General features: G+C 39.9%; 1 protein-coding gene across 1 annotated transcript in view; it reads left to right on the plus strand.

Annotated features, from left to right (window-relative positions):
* Window positions 1-25,178, plus strand: part of LOC125230515 (sodium-dependent serotonin transporter) — a 58,641-nt gene that overhangs the window by 13,385 nt on the left and 20,078 nt on the right. Inside the window, exons 2-4 of the mRNA XM_048135693.1 lie at window positions 11,724-11,825; window positions 12,690-12,849; window positions 13,319-13,453. Of these exons, the coding sequence (XP_047991650.1) occupies window positions 11,775-11,825; window positions 12,690-12,849; window positions 13,319-13,453 (346 nt within the window). The 5' untranslated portion in view covers window positions 11,724-11,774. The remainder of the gene's footprint in view (window positions 1-11,723; window positions 11,826-12,689; window positions 12,850-13,318; window positions 13,454-25,178) is intronic.

Below are 25,178 nucleotides of genomic sequence, written 5' to 3' on the forward strand. Positions count from 1 at the left end.
ATCGAAATGCCAAGTATTATCATTTAGAGTCTTATTACGGTGCTGTTACACGGGCAATACATTTTCAGCACACCAACTGGTAAAGGCTTACTTTGCTATTCGAAAACAGATTGCAAAATTGCATTTTATCCACAAGAGTGCAAAGTAATTTCATACAAATTTTAACTTGATGTCTTAAGCTGGTTGGTAGAATTTACCTATAAATGATGAAATAAAACTATGGAAACGGATACTAAGGGAACTATGGTAACTATCGCGGTAACCGAAGACAATACTATAAATGATGATTTTGAATCATAAATATTGAATAGATTGATGGATTTGATTTAGTTTGATGTTTTATATTCAATTGTTCGTATTGGTATTGGTGTGGTGAAAAACTTTGTGTTTCACTCGGTGGCAAAGTTTGTTTAACCTTCGTGCCTTGAAACCCTCGCAACGTTCAAGATTCCACTTTTTGAACCACACTCGCTGCGCTCGCGGTTCAATATTGAAATCTTCGATCGGCGTCTAGCGGCAACGATTAATTGTCATTTCGGCCAAACTGGCAGTCAACACTGTCAACAGTGGTCGGCGGTAATTTGTGTACGGCAGGCTCGCGACGGAGGCACGCGGGCAATTTCGACCGCTGTCTGAGACTACATTACGTGTAATTCGGGCAAGATGCTTTACTAAATGTATGATAACTAAGTAGTACTAAGTACCTACATTTTTATTATAAAACTAACAACAATTTAAAGGAGAATTGACCTAATAAGAAATAGGAGAGACCCAGGCAAACGTTACATGTATCAAGTATCAAATAAAGGAAAAACTCAAAAAAGAACACAGTGGTAACGTCATGCGTGGGGCGAGTTGATCGGCCAATTCTGACGATTTTTGTTCATAATTTACGGAAGTTTAGGAGAATTTTGCGTAAACTGAAGGTATACTTAGTGATTTGGCTCACTACACTCCTGAAATATTGCCTGTTATAAAAATTACACCTTTATGTATATTTGTATAAAAATGTTTTTTTTTTCTAGGCACTCACATATGTCCATATTCATATTCATGTCCACGGACACTGAAAGAGTAAGAGAAACTGACTAGAACTACCTTGATAATATTTAATACAGAATCTTACCATGAATTTTGAATTCATAAATATTATTTTTAGGCAATGAATAAGTAAATTCTTTTTTTATAAATATTTTATAACGAATAAATTATTCATCTAAAATCAGAAACACTTTCAATCTCTAAAAGTCAAACACGAATTAATTTATTTAAACCGATTGCAGAAGTTAAACAACACTTAAATTAACAAGTCATCGGTGGTCTGTTTGTTTGGTTTGTTTAAGACGATACGGTAGCGAAAATGCTAAAATGGAAAGGAGCCCCCTTTTCAACTCGGGAATTTTAGTTAAATATACAAGTGTTATTAACTAGATTTATCGAAAAAAAATTGTCCACTAAGAACAACTCAGTCAAAAGATATTTCAAAAAATCTTTAAAATCGAGGTTCCGCTCTCGACTCTTTCCTCCTTCAAAACTTAATCAATCGGAACGAAATTTGAGAATCTGAATAACAATGAAATAATCTATGTCGGACCGTTTCGCTTTTTTGGTTAATTGTTACCAATCTTGAGTATCACACCTTTTTTTTCAATGAAAAAGGCCGTTTTTGGAATTTTTTGATTGGCTCTAGAATCTTTAAAAAGCAGAATATCAAAAAAATCAAAACGGTCCGACACAGATAAAAATAATAACAATCTGTGTTGAAAAAATCATTGCTCTATCTTCAAAAACCAGGGAGGAAATAGTCGAGAGCGTTTGTATGGAAAATTGACCCCTACCGTATCGTCTTAATTCTATTAATTTAAAGAGTTTTCCCATCGGTCTTAATTACACTTCAAGATATTGAATTGATTTATTTATTTATTTATGTTAATTGTGTATATTAATGTAATCACAGTAATAAGATGGATTAAGTATTTAGGCAATAATTATTCAATTTTCCTCAATTTAAAACCTCAACCAGGAACATGTTAAAAATAAAAATAATTTATTTCGGACCACAAAATCCATACAAGTTTTTTTTTTAATACTACGTCGGTGGAAAACAAGTATACGGCCCGCCTGATATAAAGCGGTCACCGTAACCTATGGACGCCTGCAACTCAAACAGTGTCACATGCGCGTTGCCATCCCATTAGAAACTTGTACATTCCCTTTTGCTGTGTTAACACACAGCAAAAAGGAGTGTAAAAGCTCTAAGGAGGGTTCGGGTTGCCGACGACTCAAAGGACAATAGACGGAACAAGTTAGTTCCGTAAGTCCTCCCGTCATCAGCACATCGCACCCTCGTTGAGCTCTGGCAGCTTTACTCACCGGCAGGAACACAACGCTATGAGTAGAGTTAATTAAATTGCACCTAAATTCTAGTACTTACTATATTAGTTGCCTTAGTACCTAATTACGACAAAATTAGCTAGGGAGAGATGCAGGTTCGACCAGTGTTGCATATAGCCACTATCAAGCCTGCCCGCTATCGCACGATACCGTAACTAGTGATGTGCAAGTTGCGGAAAATTTCCAAAAGAATTTTAATTTCTTGAAAAATTCACGAAACTTTCACGAAAAATAAAGGGAATTTAAATTAATGAAATAGAAAGTTTCCATCCATACAATAGTCCATACAAAGTATGGAAAGTTTCCGAAGTTTTCCTATGTATTTCAGAATTTTGGAAACTTTCCGCCGGCAAATGTTTTAACTGTAACAGTAACAGCAGTTTTGGCAGCAGCAACAGTTTCCTGGCGGTATAGAGAGGAAAATACGAATCGATGGAGCGTTAACGTATGCACGCTTGGCTAGACGGCCTAGACTCTATCTGGCTTATCTTTGCGGTTCCAAACCCGTTAACCGTTAACCGAGATAAGATTCGGACCTTCCTCGGCCAACATACATACACTATGTAACATAATTGCCGAAGATAAATCCTACGGCTTATACATTACCTTCTATAGTACCTTTAATTTTCATGGTGTTTATTTTAAAAAAAGGAAGTGGTATTCGTAACCGCTATTCGATACCGGTTATGCTCTTAAATGGATCACCAGCATTAATGTTACATCCTGTATACATATACACCCTGTTTTTATTTAATTCCGTTAACTTTAAGGGAAGATTCTTTAGACCAAATACAGTTAATTTCTCTAAGAAACTAGCGTCTTAACTCTTACGGTTACCGAGTTATTAAAAAAATAAAAACAATTACTGAACACGTGTGTGACAGCCTTCACCACTTCCTAATGTTATTTGTTTTGACATATGACGTCAATTATTTGGCACTAACTTGAATGTTATCCTTAAGGGTCTCTCACACTGATTAATTCATTTATTACGTATAAAAACGATAAAAAAAATTTGTTTGCGAATTGAACTAAAAGTGATATGACAGGATATACAGGGTGGTTCCTGATAATGAACCTAACAACGTGTCGAATTTAACGGAAAACAAAAAAAACACGGTGTATTGTTATCTTAGATATGTTTTCGTACATAACTGCTGTTGTTATGAAATGGTATTAAATAAATAAATATGATATGATAGAATAGGGCGTCCTTACACAAATTGATTGAGTCCCACAGTAAGCTAAAGAAGGCTTGTGTTGTAGATACTAAGACATATACATAATATACAAATACATGTATACAGTCACCGTCATAAATAAGTGATGATTTCTGTACCATATCGCTTTTAATCATATGACATTTCAGACAAGACCTTAATGTGACAAGGTATATAAATCATCACTTATTTATGCCGGCGACTGCACTGTCAGATATGCATGCAGAAATTATGAATGAATTCATTGATAAATTCGCCATGCACTTTTGCGGCTGATAGTACATAGAAAATACCCATGACTCAAGAACGAGGACTGCGGCTCAGCAAACAGGGTCACTACGCTCTATTAGGCCAGACCAATCGTGTATTGTTTTTAAGCCTTTTGAAAGCAGTTCATTCAATCAGAAGCATCTGAATTGCGATTTTTATATCAATTATAGTAGCAGTAGTAGTAGTAGATCTTAATTGTACAAAAACACATTAAAAATAACATACATTGAGATGTGAAGTACAAAGGCGAACTGCATCAAAGTTGTCAAAGTGCCACTGAGTGGAACTCTTTCTAGGGTAAACTCGCCTCATTCGGTGACACGCCTAATTCGGTGATACAAGCTTTGAATTGAAGCACTATTCCGACGACTATTCCTAAAGATGATTTTTGGTTGTTTCACCGAATGAGGCGAGTTTACCCTACTCCTTCTCAAACTTTTTAAAACGTGCAAGCTCAGGGCTGGCAATAAATGAGGAACGGCCGTCTTTATCGTCTATAACTCGGGCCGTAAAGGGCACAAAAGACCTCTAAATGTTTTGCATTTAACGTTTAATCTGAATCTTTGTTGCGCGGCGTAAGGCACTGTCACACCAAAAGCGAGTGAGCGATGAGATATCGGCGATAAAAATGAACAAAAGATAGGTCGCTCCTATGTACGGTGTCCACCACATTAAGGATATAATGCATGCAAATCGACACTACTTTAAAAAAAAACATATCTTCGTCTGTCAATGAAAAGAAAATTGCAGTAAGTATGTATGGAATGCATATGGACTTACTGCGTTTTAACTTTGAGGAGCAGCATGAGATACAAGATTTTTTCAAAGTAGTGACGAAATATAACCTAACCACAAAAATAAAATTTTGAAAAAAACCCCCGACTTTAGTGGACGGATGTCCATCAAACATGTCTAAGAAGTCTTAAGAATCTCTTCAAGAAGAAGTCTTAAATAGGTTCACCCGTTCGGGAGCTATGATGTGACAGATAGACAGACACGTCAAACTTATAACACCCCGTCGTTTTTGCGCCGGGGGTTAAAAAGAGAGAGCGAGCGATTTATAGCTCATCACCCGGCGACGAACTAAAACCAGGGGCGGCTCACTCCGCGATTCTATCGCCGCGCTACAAGTACATGCCGGCGGCCGCGAGTTCGCGGCCCGTTCACTGGTGTTCTGGCTTGGTTCACACGACCTTCACGAGGCGCAATAGATTTCAATGTCGGCTGCTCGCGTGCGGACCGTTTGTTAATGTAGGTAAGAATTTAGAATGGCGGCATTTTGTGAACATCAAAGGCTGGCAGTCATCGCTGACAGGATTGACGGTCCATTTATGGGACACTGGTTGTCAGTACATGTACCAGTCTCCCATATATGGGCCAAATAGCATAAATGTAAATATAACTGTGATTCAGTAGACATTTTAATTTATTTAATTTTACATCTAATTTAATTTAATTTTACTTTTCATTTTAATTTAATTTGTGTTATGTGTTGCATTTTAATATGGGCTCAAGGTCTGAAATAAATGATATTTTAGTTTATTTTATTTTTAAAGGAGTGAGCCCTCTGTACTTGTACTATTATATATTCTGTGCTAAAACTCGCTCGCGCTATGATCGTACTCATATCTCTTTTGTTTACACGGAAGCGACTGTATAGTAGTAAACTTTTGGTGGGACCACTGCGTAAGGGCTTGTGGACGCGGGAGGGGGAATCGCGGCAGGCCGAGGTATGTGGGATCATAATTACACGTGTATTATTCTAGGTACATAACGTCCCGAAACTATTAAAATAAGTAGAATGAAAAAACAGCACAAATATCCCTACTAATATTAGAGGTATAAATGGGAATGTGTATGTGTCTGTTTGTTTGTCCGTCTTTCACGGCAACACGGAGCGACGAAGTTGAAGGGATGGAGAGTGACATAGGCTACTTTTTATCCTCGAAATCCTCGAAAACAAAGTCCTCGTAAATAAGTCCCAGGCCCATTTTTCCCATTTTGAATTTGGTACTTTCTTTTATTTCTATAAGAGTTCAAAACTCGAATTTAATTTGTACTTGTAACAACCAATTGGAACCCTAGGCCACTCTGCAACCATGTCAAAATGACAAGGAGTAAGAGATTTCTTACAATCTGATTTACAACGTCACTATGACATAGTTCTACAGTGGTCTAGGGTTCCAATTGGTTGACTGTGGGGACTTAGGGAACGTACCCAAACTACGTGACCATATTTGTGCCGTTTTTTGCCCCCTTCCCCCCCTGCGTGACCAAGCGTAGTATATGCCAAGATCCCCCCCTCCCCCTGTAGTTTTCACGTAGTATTTATAAATGAAGTTTTAGATCAATTTTTGCAGAAAGTTGTTATTCGTGTGCCTATATCAAATTTAATATGTATTTGTTTAATGACGTGTGTTTATCATCTTTTTTTCCGGCCTTTTTTTTTAACAATGATTTTCATCCCATCACTTTCATCATCACCAGCTTATATAAACGTTCCTCTGCTGACCACGGCTGGGCCAATATTCCACAGGTTACGTGACAAGAAGTTAGACCCCCCCTCCCCCTCTGTGACCAAGCGTAGTATTTTGACGACCCCCTCCCCCCTCCTAAACGTGTCACGTAGTTTGGGTACGTTCCCTTAGGAGGTTAAAAGTGCCCAAACTGCACTTGTTGCAAACACTTGACTGACTTACGTAGGACGAGTGCCCATAAAGTTGACCACGTAATACGATCTTTTGAAACCCAAGTGCGCTCATAACATTGCTGGAAAATTACGTTTCATAAAACTGAAAATTTACATCACGATTTTGAAGAATATTTGTGAAAAAAACAAGACTAAGCGCCTCTGCATTCCTATACCCCGGCTCGTACCAAAGAGTTTTACTTATTATGTGCGAAATGTAATTTGATATTTGCCAGTCGCTTTTCGGTGAAGGCGAAGTCATCGTAAAGAAACTAGACTAATCCCATGACCTAGATTAGATTAGATTAGATTAGATTAGATTTCTTTATTTCATGATAAAAATTACACTATAAATTTGCTACATGTCAAAATTATGTTTATCTTCTCACCTATAGTATTCTTCTTTCTCTCCTATAGTTACCCTTCGGATTGGAAGGTCAGATGGCAGTCGCTTTCATAAAACTAGTGCCCACGCCAAATCTTAGGGTTAGTTGTCAATGTTCCAGGCTTCCATGAGCCGATGCAAATGCCAAGATAACGCAAGGAGGATGATGATGATGTCTTTGATTATCTCGCTTATATTTAGTTCTACATACCTACATGGGGGTGACTTTGAATTAATTAAATCCATTGCTCGAGTGATTCACAAGCGTTTATTTTATACGTTCATAAAGCGATCGTTTAGTTTCAGACGATTCAGTGTCGGATTAGCGGTAATTGATCTGGTGAGGCCATTAACTGAAGAAAACGTAATGAAGATGGGCACGTGGGGAAAAGATACTACGCAACTACAAATGTGTACTATCTAGGCATTAAATATAGATGCGGACACAGTTCCAAAAATATGTATTCGCGGCTTTAGGGCCCCCTTTCATTAAGTGTCTCGCAAGCGTCGGCCTCGGACTAGTAATGTAGAAATTGCAGAACATTCCCAAAAGGCGGAAACATTCTTGAGAATGTTCGCAGAACATTCCCGCAACATGCAATTTATTATTTAAACAAGAGAATATACCTGAAAGAATGTTTAAATGGGATTAATATAAAACTATATGTTATTATAGGTATAATATTGTCTATTACAGTTAGCTATTTTGTTGATAAGAAATTCTCACTATAAGTTGCTTAAATTCTCACTGTACTTCAGGGAACATTTCGACTTTCAGACTTCACAGTTTTAGTCCTGACTTTTTTAAATTAGGTACCGAACTATTATTTCTTGATGCCTGTTTTTGGTCATGCCAATATATGTACATATATACAATAAAAAAACAAAATAAAAACAAAAAGATCGCTGTCAGGATCAAACCTGAGAACATCGGCATACGAAGCCAGCGCGCTACCACGGGACTACGTCTTGAGTTCGACGAAATTATGGTATAAACTACGAAGTCACTAAGTATTCTGATAAATTCTCGTTCTCGAGAACATTCTCAGAAGTTACCGAAAATTTTCATGAGGAATGTTCCTCGGACCAACAGTATGGCAAAGCCTGATGCCGCGTCGGTGCGACGTCGAATGCGCCGTACAGTTGGCCCGACGCCGACGCTCGTGAGACGCTTAGAGCCGTCAGGCTTTCCCATACAGTTGGTCCATGCTGCGCTCGCGAGACGCTAGATGTGGGGGGGCGGCCTTAATGGGAGGGGGCTCCTTATCCATAGTTCCATACTAATATTATAAATGGGAAAGTGTGTGTGTCTGTTCGTTTGTCCGTCTTTCACGGCTAAACGGAGTGACGAATTGACGTGATTTTTTAGGTGGAGATAGTTGAAGGGATGGAGAGTGACATAGGCTACTTTTTGTCTCTTTCTAACGCGAGCGAAGCCGCGGGCAAAAGCTAGTGGGAAATAAATTCGACCTTATCAACTGTGACCTGGGTGGCCTAGAGGATTCAGGCATTTGCCGCGATTCCAGAGTACGCTGATTCGTTTCCAGCATCAGGCTCTGGAGGCTTTGGTCAATTTTTCTTTCATATCTGTTATTTATTTCATTTTTAATGCGTTTCATAACTCTTAATTCAAAACTCTACTCGACCTAGTTTAATTACAACGTCCACATTTACGCTTCAAGGGCACAAAAACAAGTTAAAGTGTAGTTCCGATTGAAACGCACAATGATCGAGCAACTTTACCGTCGCTTGCTTTTTGCTCACCGGCAACTCTGTGCGGAATGAGTTTATTTCAGTAACTATAATTTTGAGACCCGACAACTCGGTGTATTATTTTAATGATTTATTTTGATTCGGTTATCAGTAAATAAAACCACGAAAAAACCTTAAAATGGGTGTCTAATGTAACGTTTGAAATAATAAATAAACTATAAGGTACAGCGGGTCAAATCTCGACTAAGGGAAAAATGTAACTGGTCCATTTTCTGCATGTTTTAAAATGTTTATAATATTAAATAGAGTGTCCACCGGTTATATATCGTAGGCGTTTTCAGTGGAACTTAACATTATAGTGTAATAATGGAAAAAATGGATCTGTTACTGTTACAATTGCCAAAGTCGAGGTTTGCCCGCTGTACCTTACTCAAAAATATATAGAAGAACAAGTAACAAATATTAGTAAACCTGAAGATTTGGCGACCACCAATCCATTCTACTGAAACTGTCACAGACCATTTTACTAACATTGTACAGTCGGCGACACCATCTGCCGTTCACAGTCACGGTACAGTCGGCACCAGCTGCCCGTTCCCCGCCATTTCCTCGGAGCACCAAGCAAGCTGCTCTAAACCTGTAACAGATTACACTGCCCAGATTGTCCCCTAAACATAACACATTTCGATTTTTAACTGTCAAAAGCTTTAGTAACCACAAGTATAGATACGAGTATTATGTACAAGTACATCTATAATAATATGTATATCCATACTAATATTATAAATGGGAAAGTGTGTGTGTCTGTTCGTTTGTCCGTCTTTTACGGCGTCACATTACGTCGAATTGACGTAATTTTTAAAGTGGAGATAGTTAAAGGGATGGAGAGTGACATAGGCTACTCTTTGTCTCTTTCTAACGCGAGCGAAGCCGCGGGCAAAAGCTAGTACTTAATAATTTTACGGTTGTGAACTCAACATATTTTACATGAAGTGACATGTACATTATATTTCGTAAATCGAAGCGGCGAAGATCAAACTAGTATATATCTGATCGCGCGGTTTGAGCCAAAAAAATTCACGATATCATCATTAAAAAAGTAGAAATGGAACATGTGTCGAGGTCTTAACCTATGGTTATGGAACAACAGCCCAATATTAGGGTATTAAATTATTTATATTCTATCTATGCACAATGCACATGCAAGTTTCTTTATTTTCGACTTCAAAAAATGTTTGACTAAAACATTAAAATACTATTTTATGGCGCAGTCGGTAGGATGCCTACTTATAAATACTTACTGCAAAATTATTCGCATCCGTCAACCGCAAAACAAGTTACAGTTAATTTTCATGGGACTACTTTGTGTAGGTTGTATTACTGATGAGCCGACGGAAGGTTTCCAAATTTCTGAAATTTTCACATAGGAAAACTTCGGAAACTTTCCATTATTTGTATGGACAAATGTATGGATGGAAACTTTCCATTTCATAATTTTAAATTCCCTTTATTTTTCGTGAAACTTTCGTGAATTTTTTATGAAATTTAAGTTTTTTTTTGGAAAGTTTCCGCAACTTGCACATCACTAGGTTGTATGCTTATTTGTAAGTATCTTACTTTCATTTGCCCTACGAAATAAATAAATATTGAAGGACACCTTAACACAGACGAATCCAGCCCCAAACTAAGCAGCAAAACTTGTACAATAGCTACTAGGCGACGATATCCATATGTACTTAAATAGATAAATACATACTGATATATATAGAAAACATCCATGACTCAGGAACAAATGCCTACCTGTGCTCATCACACAAATAAATGCCCTTACCGGGATTCGAATCCCGCGGCTTAGCAGGCAGGGTTACTATCGACAAGGCCAGACCGGTCGACAAATCGTTCGGCATTTTTCCACATGTCAATTGTAACCTACATGGTGGATCTAGCGGTCCCTCTGTAATCTCTGTATGCGCGCGCTGTGGCCGCTCGGGTCACTGTTCATTATTTTTATTTATTCTGCAATCTGTCGGTCTGTTTGTCAAACACGGCCACGTGTTGACTGTAACCTGCTACTCACCAAGCTTACCCCGCTGTTACAAGTCCAGTATACTTCTGACCACAGTTTACGGACATTTACTTAACACCTAGAGGTCAACAAGTACTGGATAAGAAAGAAGTAGAAGTGTGAATGTGTGGGCTGGAGTACCCGCGGCTGTGTTGACAGTCACAAACAAGGAGGCTTGGAGATTGGTCCCACGAATGTAATGGTTTTCTGAACGGTTCTTAACGATTTATAGTATGCTTGAACTGAAGCAGAAACTTATAAACTTGATAAAAATCTACTGCTAACTACCCACGCTTCGCTGTTTGTTATCTCTCTACTACGAAATGTACTTGCCTCTGTTTGGTTACCTCAACGAGGCAAGCGCTATGTAGGTACTAGTCGCTACAATGCTAGCGATCGAATATTTTCACTCGCAAGAGCGAGCAACGTCTACTCATATGTATTATTTTTTTCCCCTCACTAACTCGGAAACACGTGTTTTAAATCCTTCAATACCAGCGGGTAAAAACGCATTTTATCCACTAGTGGATAAAGTAATTGACCTTGAATATAGTCATTTTTTCTGCTTTAAAATTGAGTAAAAGTGAGTGAGTGAATCTAGTGATGACGATGATTTCCCACCTGTGGAACTACTGGAAGCAGTGATAAACGCGTTTATTGCGTTGTGCTTTCCTCGCTATAGTGAGGGGAAAAGTTTTGTGTTACACGGGTGCTAATGTATTTCATTTCTCGTGTGTTGAAAAACTCGCCAAGTTCAGGATTCTATTTTCGAACCACTCGCTTCGTTCGTGGTTCAACTATAGAATCCTTTTACTTGCTCGTTTTAAAATTCCACACTCGGCGTTAAAATACAACTTTGCACCCTTGTATAACAAATAACAATTAACATAATACATCTGAGTAGACGTTGAAATGAAATGAAATGAAATGTGCACTCAGGCCTTACACTTATTGTACATTGAATGGAACATTTGGTTGTTGCGACAGGGGGACAGTCCGGCACCGGAGCGGCGCTGCGCCGGCGAGGAGCCGGACGAGATGCCGCCGGATCCCCCGCCCGCCACCACCCCCAACGACGCCACCACCCCGGTAAGAGTCGTCCGTGACCGGCGCCGGAGCGTCGTGAAGCCGGACCACATCCCGCCGGATCTTGTACTCGTAAAGCCTCAGATATACCTCGACGACATTAGAGACTGCTACCTATAGCTTGTTGGTAGAGCAAACACACCAGGTCACCACGTAATTCCCGCCCTTAGGAAAGTCTCTGCTCTGTGGACCGCGAGACGCGAGCTACTCTCTGACAGCCACCAATGCTCAGGAGTAGGGATGTCCCACAACGCTAGAGTCGGTTCGGAAAGAGAAGAGTCGTGGAATGTATTGGACCGTTGATCCTACTTGTGTTAGTTGTGTTGTACACTCTAAACTCTCTAAAACCCCTGTTTTCTCGCAGCCGGCGCGGCGCCCAAAGCCCGGTCGGTGGTGATGACACTGAGGCAGGCGCGGCAGCGTGAGACGTGGGCCAAGAAGGCAGCTGTAGCTTGTGTAGCTCCTGTGTGTTGTACTCACTCTAATGCCTCAGTTTACTCGCAGCCGGCGCCCAACGCCCGGTGGGTGGTGATGACACTAAGGCAGGCGCGGCAGCGTGTGACGTGGGCCAAGAAGGCAGCTGTAGCTTGTGTAGCTCCTGTGTGTTGTACTCACTGAACTCACTCTAATGCCTCAGTTTACTCGCAGCCGGCGCCCAAGGCCCGCTTGATAGTGGTGTCGACTGACAGGCTTAGAGGCTGCTGTAGCTGGTGCTGTTCCTACTTGTGTTGTACTCCCTCTAAAGCCCCTATTACTCCCTCAGCCGTTGCCCAAGGCCCGGTCGGAGACGTGGGCCAAGAAGGCAGCTGTAGCTTGTGTAGCTCCTGTGTGTGTTGTACTCACCCTAAAGCCCCTATTTTCTCGCAGCCGGCGCCCAAGGCCCGCTCGGTGGTGGTGTCGCTGACGCCGGCGCGGCAGCGCGAGACGTGGGCCAAGAAGGCGGAGTTCCTGCTGGCAGTCGTGGGCTTCGCCGTCGACTTGGGCAACGTCTGGCGCTTCCCTTACATCTGCTACCAGAACGGTGGAGGTACGTCAAACAGTGTTCCACTATCTTCAAATTAAAGGAAAAATGGAAAACTCACACCTCTGGCAGAACTCGAATTTGCAATCCTTAACATTGTCAATGTTGTCTCTATGACCCCCTTGGAGTCCTCCGAGAGTGGGTCGCAGGTTCGAGTCCTACCCGAGGTAGGAGAATTTTCTATTTCTCCTTTAATTTAAAATATGTAGTATCGCTCGTAGACAATCTGCACGATGATAAAATAATTAAGTTTAGTGTTCCACGTAGGCAATTGTCTCTCTGTAACCGTCGAATACCATCAAATACATTTCTTTTTGTTTACATTCGGAAGTGATGCTCTATCTGAATATTTTACTTTTTTATCCTCTGCTACTAACACGTACGATCTTAAGCATTTTTGTTTTTCGTTAAAATTGGCAATCAATATGAACTGTGTTTCTGAAAGTACTAAAGTAAATAAGTACTGATGATGCAGGGGCATTCCTGATCCCGTACTGCGTGATGCTGCTGTTCGGCGGGCTGCCGCTCTTCTTCATGGAGCTGGCGCTGGGCCAGTACCACCGCTGCGGCTGCCTGACGCTCTGGAAACGCATCTGCCCCGCCCTCAAAGGTCAGTGACCCCAGCAGCTCCAGAATCTAGTCCTCGTGAGCTGGTGCGCAACCCGTGCCTGGGTTGGGCACACACATTGACCACGTGACCCCTGAGTACAAATCTGACGTCTGACGCAGCGACGCAACAGGTAGCACTAGGGTAAACTCGCCTCATTCGGTGAAACAACCAAAAATCGTCTTTCGGAATAGTGCTTCAAAGCTTGTATCACCGAATTAGGCGTGTCACCGAATGAGGCGAGTTTACCCTATAGAAACCGGATTCAAGCTATTAACGCTTACATATATTTAGTTAGTGATGTAGAGGTGTATTATATGAACTCTCTTCCTAACAACTTACGAACGTGTTTACCTACACTTGGCCAAACGTATATTTATCCCAGCATCATTCACTATACAAATTATAACCGACAGATAAAGTCGAAACTCGAAAGACTCGAAAGAGCGCAATTTTTACACCACCACAGTTTATAATACCGTATTAACGTCTCGGCATTCTCGGCGCCTGCCAATTGCCCCGATTGTCCCGTCCCGCTTGTCCCACAGGTCCCACTGGTCCCGTTTGCGCGAAGACGAGCGCTAAGTGATTGTGTCCCGGGGGTCTCGCATTGTTCCCGTCGCTATTCCCTAAAAGTAGACAGATTATAAAATATCAACAAGTGAAATACATATTTTTGTTGAAGATTTATCTTATTTAATTTTGGTATTGGTTGTTATTAACAACTTTAGGACACATGCTGTGCAGTTTGTTCATTTTAGAACATGGAAATAACTACGAAATAACGTTGCATGTGTCTAGGTATATTAATAATATCAATATACATCCCAGCTTAGCCCCCAGTTAAATCTAATACATCTTCTTGGCCCAAGGCGTACAAATTCTCAACAAATAAAAGTCATTTTCTAAAATGTATTAAAAATACTTGGTAAAATTTAGTTTATTATAACTATTTTGATTTAAATTGTCTAAAAACAATTGCAACTATGTTTAACATACTACACACATACTTAAAATACTATATATGTACTTAAAATACTTTTGCTATGACGTAAAAATAACACCTAAATCGGACATTTTTTTTAGCTGCTTTCGTAACATATCTAAACAGATGAAAAGCGACATCAATTAAAAAAATCTAAACCGATGAAAAGAGACATGTAACCTAATTTGGACATTGCCAGTAGCTTCTAATATTTAATTTCAACTTCTTTTTATTTTATTTTATTTTATTTTGTTATTAAGTACTTATTTTTTATAATTTTTGACATGTTTCCCATAATTTAATTAATGCTTTATTGTTAATGTGCGTTATTTGATGTTTATTTTAATCTCTAAATTGTATAGGTCCTTAGTTATTTTGTCACCCATTGTATGAGCCATGTTGCTTGATTCAAATAAATAAATGAAATAAATGAAATTAAATGAAATTACCTTTATGTAAATAAAACCCTTGATCAATAGCTTATTTATGAAAGTGGTTCAGACCGATGATAAGATATCGTATGTTGAAAGGGCCCCTCGGGCGGCATTCAGGTTTTGACAAACACATCAAAGTCGCTTCACATTGCCTACTGAGCACCACTAAAGAACTACGACCAACCGTTGTTGAGGCTGGGAAATCGCCAATCACACATAAAAAGTGCGTCCTGTAACATGGGTTAAGCGCGAGGCCGCATGACTGTCATTTTGAACAATTTCCAAAATATGGATCCATGATGATGATGATGATGCTGTCATGGCCGATTTCGGCCACAGCGACTGCGTGTTCTGGAACAGACAATTTCAAGAAACAGAGTGTAGCTGTTCCACTCTCTGGTGTGCCTTTACGTGGCTCGCGTACCCTATCTTATGGCTAAATTTTCGAGCACATTTTGGGCACGTCAGCACACCACCTATATAATTGTAGGTCATTGAGGATGGCGGGCGGGCTTTAAGCTCATCTCGTTTCCGGTCGAGTTCAACGAGGCGTTCAGTTTCAAATTCCTTTACTCTATCATGAACGAGACGTCGCCATTCGGGCCGCTGCGCTGCCTTCTGCTCCCAGTCAGAGGGCTCAAGTTTGCACCTCTTCATGTGTCTTTTCAGAACATCCTTATATCTTAAGTACTGGCCACCGCTCTTACGCTTACCGCTCTGGAGTTCTGAAAAGAAGATGCGCTTCGCCACTCTGCTTTCTGACATCCGAGAAACGTGCCCACACCACCGTAGCTGCCGCCTCATTAGATAAGCCTCAATGCCCCCGACGTTTGCGCGCCTCAGAACATTTGTATTTCTGACTCGGTCCGACCATTTGATGTTCATAATATCTCGGAGGCATTTGAGGTGAAATCTGTCGAGTGTGCGGATATGCTTCCGGTAAAGGACCCACGTCTCGGATGAGTAGAGCAAGTTTGGTAGCACTGCTGCCATGTATACACCAATTTTAGTGGAGAGCTTTAAGTCATGACAGCGAAATACCTTGGCCCGTAGTTTCCCGTAGGCGGCCGCTGCAGCACTGATTCTAGAGTTAATCTCAACATCTAGGTCGCACTTTGATGTTATCATGCTACCAAGATATCTAAACCTCTCCACCCGCTTTAGCAAGTCGTCACCGATGCCTACACACGAATTTGTCGGGTTGTCTGGGGCGTCCATAACGTCCATGACTTCGGTCTTTTTGACATTAATTTTTAGTCCAAATGTGGTGCAAGCATCATTAAGGCTTGAAATAAGTCTTTGCAGGCCTTCCGCAGAATTAGACACAAAACAAAGATCATCCGCGTACATGATTTCCGTCATGACATCATATGACACTTTGGTACGGGATCCAAACCTTGAGATATTAAAGAGTCCCCCATCCATGTGGAAGCGAATGCCTATGCCTTCTGACAAGCTTTTCATAGCCTCTCGAACTACGAATGAGAAATAAAGTGCAAACAGAGTTGGTGCAAGTACGCAACCCTGCTTAACTCCGCATCCAACTCATCCGCATCTTAACTCTGGATCCATAAAAAAATATTGAGTCATAGAATCTGGTCACAAAATTTCACGAGAATCGGTTGAGAATTGCGACCTGTAGAGAAGAACATCCGGACATACAAAAGCAAATAATGCTGTATTTATTTATTGAATAGAACCGTTTTTCCCCCGAAGGGTAAAAAACGGATATTTAGGTTCCTGCCGAAGCTTGAACCACTAATGAGATTAACACCTTCATAACTCGGCCCTAATCGAGTGAATTCCTCGACTAGTAGCGCCATCTGGCGCGCCAGTCAAGTACTAGTGTCGCCCTGTTACCAGCGCTCGGCTGCTTTTTCCTCAGTACCTTTAGCCGGCAAGGCCCTTAAGGGTGGTTCAAGCTTCGGCAGGAACCTAAATATCCGTTTTTACCCTTCGGGGGAAAAACGGTTCTATTTAGGTGTCCGTGCCTTCGCTTGAACCACTAATGAGACGTGTTTAAACCTCTGCCGGCGCTGGTTAGGGCGTACTGTGACTGATATACTTTATTTATACAGAAATGTCATAATAAGAAATAGGAAGGTATACAAAGGGATGTTTCAAAATTTAGCCACTAAGGTTTCATGAGTTGAAACTGACTCAACACAGCACAGCACAGTTATCCATTATGACTCTATGATGGTGGTGAATCACTTAATTTATGCATAACATGAAACCGACAGGAAGCCAGTAGTTAATAGATCGGTATTACAATATTTACGGAAATAAAACCTGTTATTTCAATAACATTTTTGTGAGAAAATATCTGTAGCAACCCAAACTCTGAAAAGCTTCCCCTTAATCAATGGGTGTTACATCAACGTCGGCTAAATTTGTCTCGCGTTTCCCTTACAACAGTCCCTAGTCAGAACAAGATCATATACATGTTTTTTGTCTTATAAATTCACCAAAATACTAGTCTTCTTCTGCTTAAGATAACTATAATTATATCATGTAACTATAATAAACAATTATATCATAGCACTGCCATGAGCATTATGACATTATGTTTAAATTTTTATTTTTCATGTAAATTGATTACTGTACCATAAGTAATGCGCCTATATGTATCTCCGAATATGCACATATTATTGTTAGTATACTGAGTAATAAGCAATATTGACATAGCTTAAACATTGTCTTACATAGCCCACTGCCAAATGTCAACATTTCCCATAGCATAATGTGTTATGAATTCTGTATATGAAATATACATTTGCCAAAACAATTGAAATGAACGCTTGAGTTGGAAGAAATTGCACGCTATCATATGTTAATTTGTAATGTATACCCACATCACGATAATGTATGCGTTACTGCTGGACTAGTAGCAAAACTGCAAATAAGATGATAATACATTTTCGGCTTCTGACTGAATTGACAATACCATGGCCATGGTTAGCTAAGGATCCATATAATAAAAGGTAAGCTCCTACTCAAAGTCTTTACGAGAACGGAAACTATGCAAATTTTTCCTATTAAATTAAAATGGGTCAACTGAGCAAAAAAACTTTGGGATACAAGCGATTGAAACGAATCAATGATCTAATGATTCACACATACTTAGGCGAAGATCAAATGAAGGCAATTATTTCTAATTAAATTGACTTTGATACTTCCATGAATATACATGAATGTTAATGCGGGAATCCTCTCTACACTGTACGTGTCAACTTTATTTAGTCTTTTACTATGTCTAGCTAGTATGCTTTTTTCGATATTTAATTTGTGTTTGAATAATTATGAATATGTGATGCATATATTTTTAGGCTTATCATTTTTATGACTTATGTGCTGACTAGCCGAAATTATAAAGGCAAAATTGTACGATTCGTGAGCTAGTAATTCTAAAACATTAAGACTTATAGCTCTTAAGTCCATTTCGATATTCTAATAAGAATGTAAGACGACAGATAACTCTTCAAATAAGGGTTAATGATGTACGATTACCCATTTATAATGAAAATTCAGTCATCAGCTTAAGATAGTAAATACATAGTTTTCTTTTCAGAACTTTCGTAATTTATCACCAAATTGCAAAGCAATATATTCTATATTGCTCTTTTGTGCGAATAATATAAATGTCTCACGTTCTTTATAAACTGATGTATACACATAAACATACGGGTTAATATTTACTGTATTCTTGCTTATTTCCCAAAATCCATATGCAGCGGGACTTCCCACAAACAAGATGCAACTGTTATGTAGGGTAATACCTGATTCTACAATTATATCGAGATGACAATTATTTATTTATCATATGGCATATAATTAGAATTTTTCTTAAAAGTCGTATGTGCGCACGGCTGTAGCATATAGCGCCACGGACGATGACAATGGTATTTACACTTGCCTGTCATCCGAGACCAATAGGTCAAAATATCGTAGCTATAAGTACTGCGTACCTTAAGCGCTTTCTTACTTCTGATAAATATAGTTCATCAATATCTATTTAAACGGCAATAATTTTAAGTTTTTTGTTACCACTAGAAACCCATTTTGCCTAGAATCTGCGCTACCTTTTATGAGTGTCCTAACAAATTCTTGTATGTCAGGTATATTAGGAGTCCGAAGTCTTCTAAATTAAGTCATAAGCACAGTAATGTTATAAATATCATATTTCTAGTTCCTTACACTAAATTCAATTGGGACTGGGACTCGTCCTCTGACCTTACGAACCGTTTTTGAATAAGTTGTGGCGTCTACTCTGTTACTGACAAATAGTCGCGCCGCAAAATTCTAATAAATGGCGTTTAGTAAGCAACTGCGGAAATGTGTATCGATCCTACAACGCGCTAATGGAGTTCCAAAAGTTAATTGTAAATATACAACTTCTGTTAATCTCTCTAGGCCCCAGAAACCTATTCAGAAAATATTTGTCAAATGAAATAAACGGGAACTTTCTGTTAGTAATACTGCAGTAGCGGGCGATAATTTTAGGATGCGAGCGCCTCTTTATTTGTAAGAGGAAACTGTGTTCTAAAATCGAAAGAGATTCATCCTTCAATTTCCGTTTAATTTATTATTTCAGAAACAGGCGTCCACATTCAGTGACTACCTTTCAACATTTTATCCATAAGAGTGCCTTAGCAAATTGTGAAAATCGGCTGCTCTCGGAAAATGTATTGCCCTATTGGTTTTAATGAGCTTAAAGTGTTTTCGATATATCATACTCATACAACAAATAAGCACTTTGAATACAATTTACCTACACGGTTTCTTGCTTTGTTTTGTGTAGTTGTTTAAGTTTAGGACCAACTTCATTTACTTCGGTCAAGAGATGTAAGCCATAGTTCTTCGCTGTAAGTAGTTTGAGAATATTGTTCGGTCGTCTCTTTAATCTAATTCGTTAGTTATTTATAGAAACATAGGATTCGTAACATTACGCCATCGAACTGGGCAACCGACAGATCCTTTTACGACGAGAGTCCGTCCTGAGTAACAATGCAATAAGGCATACTAAAATGCTATTGTACTAAATAACATATCCTTTAAGTCATTTTGCCAAACTATCCACAAAATATCGTATATATTTGGGAGTCAGATTTCCGGTACGAGTTTGTTGTCTTTGTAATTAACCTCTTCAAGGATTGTCTGTAACCTTGGTCTAGATAACGTTAGTAATAATGCATGATTGAGTATTCTAACCGTTGGTCGATTAACGGCAGTTTGAGGTCAATTTGTAGTACATATATGTATATATCGTACTTAGAAAACTTTCCGAGCTGTAGCTTTTTATTTCTAAATGAATTGGTTCAGAAGTCTCTACTGGGTCGATTGTTACAGAAGTAATACGTTTGTCAGTTCGGTATACTGAACAACATATACTGGAACATTATCCGCCATTAGTCCGACTGGATGTTTCAGCCGGACAGCTATAAGTTTGCTGAAATACAGACGAATATCCAGGTTTCACAGAGTAATGAGCCTAGTACAAGAATTTTCCTTTGCGGTAAGTTATTTTGTAGCTAATAGTCAACATTTGCTAAGTACCTGAGTGGTTCTTCTGCATTTCTAAAGTCCGTATCAAGACCCAAGACCATGCGTCAATTATTGACGCCCGTGAGTTGATGAGACTAGAGCTCTAATCATTCATTTAAAAGAATCTGCACTCTAGGAATAGCGTAAAACAGTGGCATAAATTAATGGATTTTCTTTTTCCCATTGGTATCTCTTCGCCGCCCCCTCTCCCTTTCTGATTGGGCAAGAAGGGCTTTGTAATATAAAGTGGTTTTTCATTCTGTTTAGCATCACTATTATGTATATTTCTTAATTCGCTTAGTATCTGACAACAAAGTGCTAGTTAATTGCTACCGAAGCTCCACCCACACGTTTTTAGATGTGGAAGTGGATTTTCACAACGTCAAACCTGCTAATAAACCTCTATCATGACGAGCATTCTAAAAGTTGACATGACAAATTAGGTTGGCAATAACGGCGTTGCTTTACAGTAATTGGATCACACATTCGTCATCATTATGGCCGTTCAGATATTCACGAGTGAGATAAATTTGGACATTCCTCACAATCATTCATCTGTTGGTCAGGTGACCACGCTGATTATGTATTAGCTAATTAGGCAATTGAGACGACGCCGATGTCGTTCACTTTACCTGTATAAAACGACCCCACTTATGAGAACCCATCACGTGATGATTATTGTCTAATAAGACAATGACTAAACTGTGTAATTGTGTATGTCTCAGGTTAACACGTACGCTGTGGTTCTGATTCGAAAGACCTTCTACGAAGAACATATGTTTAGAAATACCTTATACAAAGTATGTTTAGTTAAGAGTTGTGCTAATTACCGCAAAGTAGATGTTAAAGCGACATAATCTCATTGAGATTCGAGTACAAATACAACATTTTGCCTCGCGATCATAACGCTCGTCTCATGACACGAAAGGTGAATTAGTGCATAGCATGTAATAACCCAATGGGTTCTCACAGGATGTCGTAAATCATCGCATAGGGCAACGAAATCCAAATTTCAAGTCGCTGCAAAGTTTAATCTTTTACGGGGCGACGCTTGTCAATTTATATGACAGTGTACTTTTTCGCACAGCACAACTTTACTCATGTTGTCTCTAATGACGAATCATGTCTGCACAATGAATGATCTCCTTTGTCATATCACGAGGCGATACCCTACCGGATCGTGGGCCCTATCTTTTCATAGGCCAGGTTGTCTAATGGGACCTCATCTGTCGTTTCAAAACATCTCTTGTGTCCTGTCACCTCACGAGGCGAAGCTATGACTTTTCAAGGGACGAACCTATGTCGTCTCACGGGACGTCGCTCTGTCTCGTCTTACGTGAGCGTGGCATTTGTCCCTTATATTCTTTATGACGGTGCATAGGATTACACTGCGTCCCATCGCTGTCAATTTTCTTCATCGTCTCCATGCCACCACACAGGAACAACCCTGTCGTCTTGTGGGACAATGCAATGTCGTCTCATTGGACGACGCCTGTCATGTCACCGCACGACGCCATGTCGTCTAACAGGACGACATCTGTCGTCTCACGGGACTACGCTATGTCATCTCACTGGACGACGTCATGTCGTCTCACGGGACGACGCCTGTCGTCTCACGGGACGACGTCTTTCGTCTCACGGGACGACATCTGTTGTCTCACGGGACGACATCTGTCGTCTCACAGGATGACGTCTGTCGTCTCACAGGACAACGTCTATCGTCTTACGGGACGACATCTTTCGTCTCACGGGACGACGTCTGTCGTCTCACAGGACGACGTCTGTCGTCTCATGGGACGACGTCTGTCGTCTCACAGGACGACGTCTGTCGTCTCACGCGACGACGTCTGTCGTCTCACGGGACGACGCCTTGTCAGTCTCACGTGAGTGAGTCATATGTATCCGCGTATTTATGACGGTGCCTACAGGAGGTCACTGCGTCTCGTCGCTGGGCCAAAGGCACCGAGCGGAATATCACGAAGTTAGAAGTAATCATAATCTTTTCGATGTTTTAAATTTTTCGAACTTTTTAAGACTTGCTTTTGTAAACGTGTTGCTCGGCCGAGTTACAAAAGCGTACTGAGGAAAAAGCAGCCGAGCGCTGGTAACAGGGCGACACTAGTACTTGACTGGCGCGCCAGATGGCGCTACTAGTCGAGGAATTCACTCGATTAGGGCCGAGTTATGAAGGTGTTAATCTCATTAGTGGTTCAAGCGAAGGCACGGACACCTAAATAACAATGTACAAAAATTACAATTCTAACATTAAAAAAATAAAAAATAAAAACAGTACAGCGTCTGGTTGGGGTAACTGGTGACCGAAGAGCTGGCGACTTCCTCGCACAACGTATCAGCATTGCAATACAGCGAGGAAATGTCGCCAGTATCCTTGGTACAATGCCTCAAAGGCCTATTTTAGACATCAGCTAGCTTTTAAGTTTAGTCTTAGTTTCTTATATAATTATGTAAATATGTTCATGTAAATAAAGAGTTATGAAAAAAAAAACAGTACTTAACACTATTCCCATTTGAAAATTCATCCGCAACGCATGCTTCGTCAGGTGGCCACAAATCCAAATCAACAACATGCTTCGTCAAACAAACCAATGATGATATCCGGAGCAGGCTTCGTCATATCCAAAATAATAACTTTAAGCTAAGTGCAAAAGCTAATTGCTTGAGTTATAACGTAGCCCTCGCTTCGCTTCAAACAAATAATAACTACTAGTTTTTTCCCGCGGCTTCGCCCACGTACGTAATTTTGTTTTTCCATGCGAACTTTGGACCTCCATTTCACCCCCTTAGGAGGTGAATTTTGAAAAATCCTTTGTTAGTGCTCCTCGACACCTTATGAGGAACCTACGTATTTAACTCGAAAATTTAGTTTTTATTATGGTCTGGGCTGAAAAACAGCGCTGCAGTGTCACTCACGTTGTGTCGACGCTGTTCAGCATCATGCTGACGCTCAAACCATTTGTCACAACAACAAATGTTTAGATGTTAAGTTACAGTAGTCTAAGATTTAGATTAAGTAATAGGTATTAAGTTTATAGGTTAAGTAGGTAACTTGTTTAATGTTTTCTTTGTACTCACTCGGTGTTGTGGCAATAAATGTATGTTCTTTCTTTCTTTACGTGCCAAATTTGAAATCTCTAGGACCAGCGGTTTCGGCTGTGCGTTGATATGTCAGTCAGTCAGTCAGTCAGTTTCTTCTTTTATATATTTAGATTTATGAAACTAAATTGTTACATGCATGAGCACGAGCGTGACTTGCAAATCCGAATTTGGTTTTGAAATTCCCACAGCACAGAACACAGTAGAGCTGACCAGAAGAGTTGTAAATGTAGGAGGGTTTGGGCTTTTGCTCGAGTTATAACATGGTCGCTTCGCTTCAGACAAATATAAACTACCAACTATAAAATAGGTACTGTAAACTTGGAATAAGCACTTGTAAGTCCCAATATCTTAGCTACTTTCGCTAGTGGTCCTCGCCCCTCCGCGCTAAGTTCTCGCCAAACAAATGTGACCGCTGTCGGCGTTCATACATTTTAAGCAGCGCGTTAAAAGCATTGCCTGCTGTATATTTATAGGGGGCCTTTACGAGCAATCGGCTTTGTCTTGTCCGAGTGTCCATTTCACTAGTGCTATGGCATGTAGACTGCAGATTTGCGAATAAGAGAGTATAAGCTACAGCGGGGCAAATCTCGTCTGGGGGACAAATGTAAGTGGTCCATTTTTTCCATGTTTTACAATGTTTGCATTATAAAATAGAGTGTCCACCGGTTTATATATGGTAGGCATGTTCAGTGGATACATGTAGAACTCAACATCATAGTGTAATAATGGAAAAAAATGGATTAGTTACTATTATTGTCCCCCAATAGAGATTTGCCCCGCTGTACCTTACAAGAATACGAAAACATTTAGAATCCTAAGTTGACACACTAGAAAACAAACATACTGCCTGATAGTTATGCATAGTTGGGATTTTAAAAAACGTGTTAGATTATTTTGTTAATCCCTGACACAAGAACGACGGGGTGTTATAAGTTTGACGTGTCTGTCTATGTGTGTGTCTGTCTGTCTGTCTGTTTGTCTGTCTGTCTGTGTGTGTGTCTGTCTGTGGCATCGTAGTTCCCGAACGGATGAACCGATTTGGATTTAGTTTTTTTTGTCTGAAAGCTGAGTAAGTCGGGAGTGTTCGAAAAAAATCTGTCTACTATGTCGCGGTCGGGGGTTTTTTCAAAATTTAAATTTTGTTGTAAATCCAAAAAAACATTCAAGTACTGCAACATTTTTATTTTTGGAAGTCTGTTTTCCCGTTTCCGCGACCACGACCAGTGCAACCTGACCGAAAAGTCGGAAGTATAATGTAATTTTATCGCGTTCCACCCGGAAGTAACTTATAAATGAATACAAAAAGCGAGAATTTAAAACTCCATAAGGTACAGCGGGACAAAACTCGACTGGGGGACAATTGTAACTAATTAATACATTTTTTCCATTATTACACTATGATCTTGAGTTCTACATGTATCCACTGAACACGCCTACCATATATAACCGATGGACACTCTATTTAACAATGCAAACATTGTAAAACATGGAAATAATGGACCAGTTACATTGGCCCCCCAGTCGAGATTTGCCACGCTGTACCTTATTTGTTTTTTTTTTATATTCCTAGCTACCTGCGGCCCATTTCTCGAAGCTACAAGTTACAATTTACAAGTGGTTGTCAATGTCTAATATGACAAGTTGGAAA

This window comes from Leguminivora glycinivorella, chromosome 10, assembly GCF_023078275.1.
Source record: "Leguminivora glycinivorella isolate SPB_JAAS2020 chromosome 10, LegGlyc_1.1, whole genome shotgun sequence".
NCBI lineage: Eukaryota > Metazoa > Arthropoda > Insecta > Lepidoptera > Tortricidae > Leguminivora > Leguminivora glycinivorella.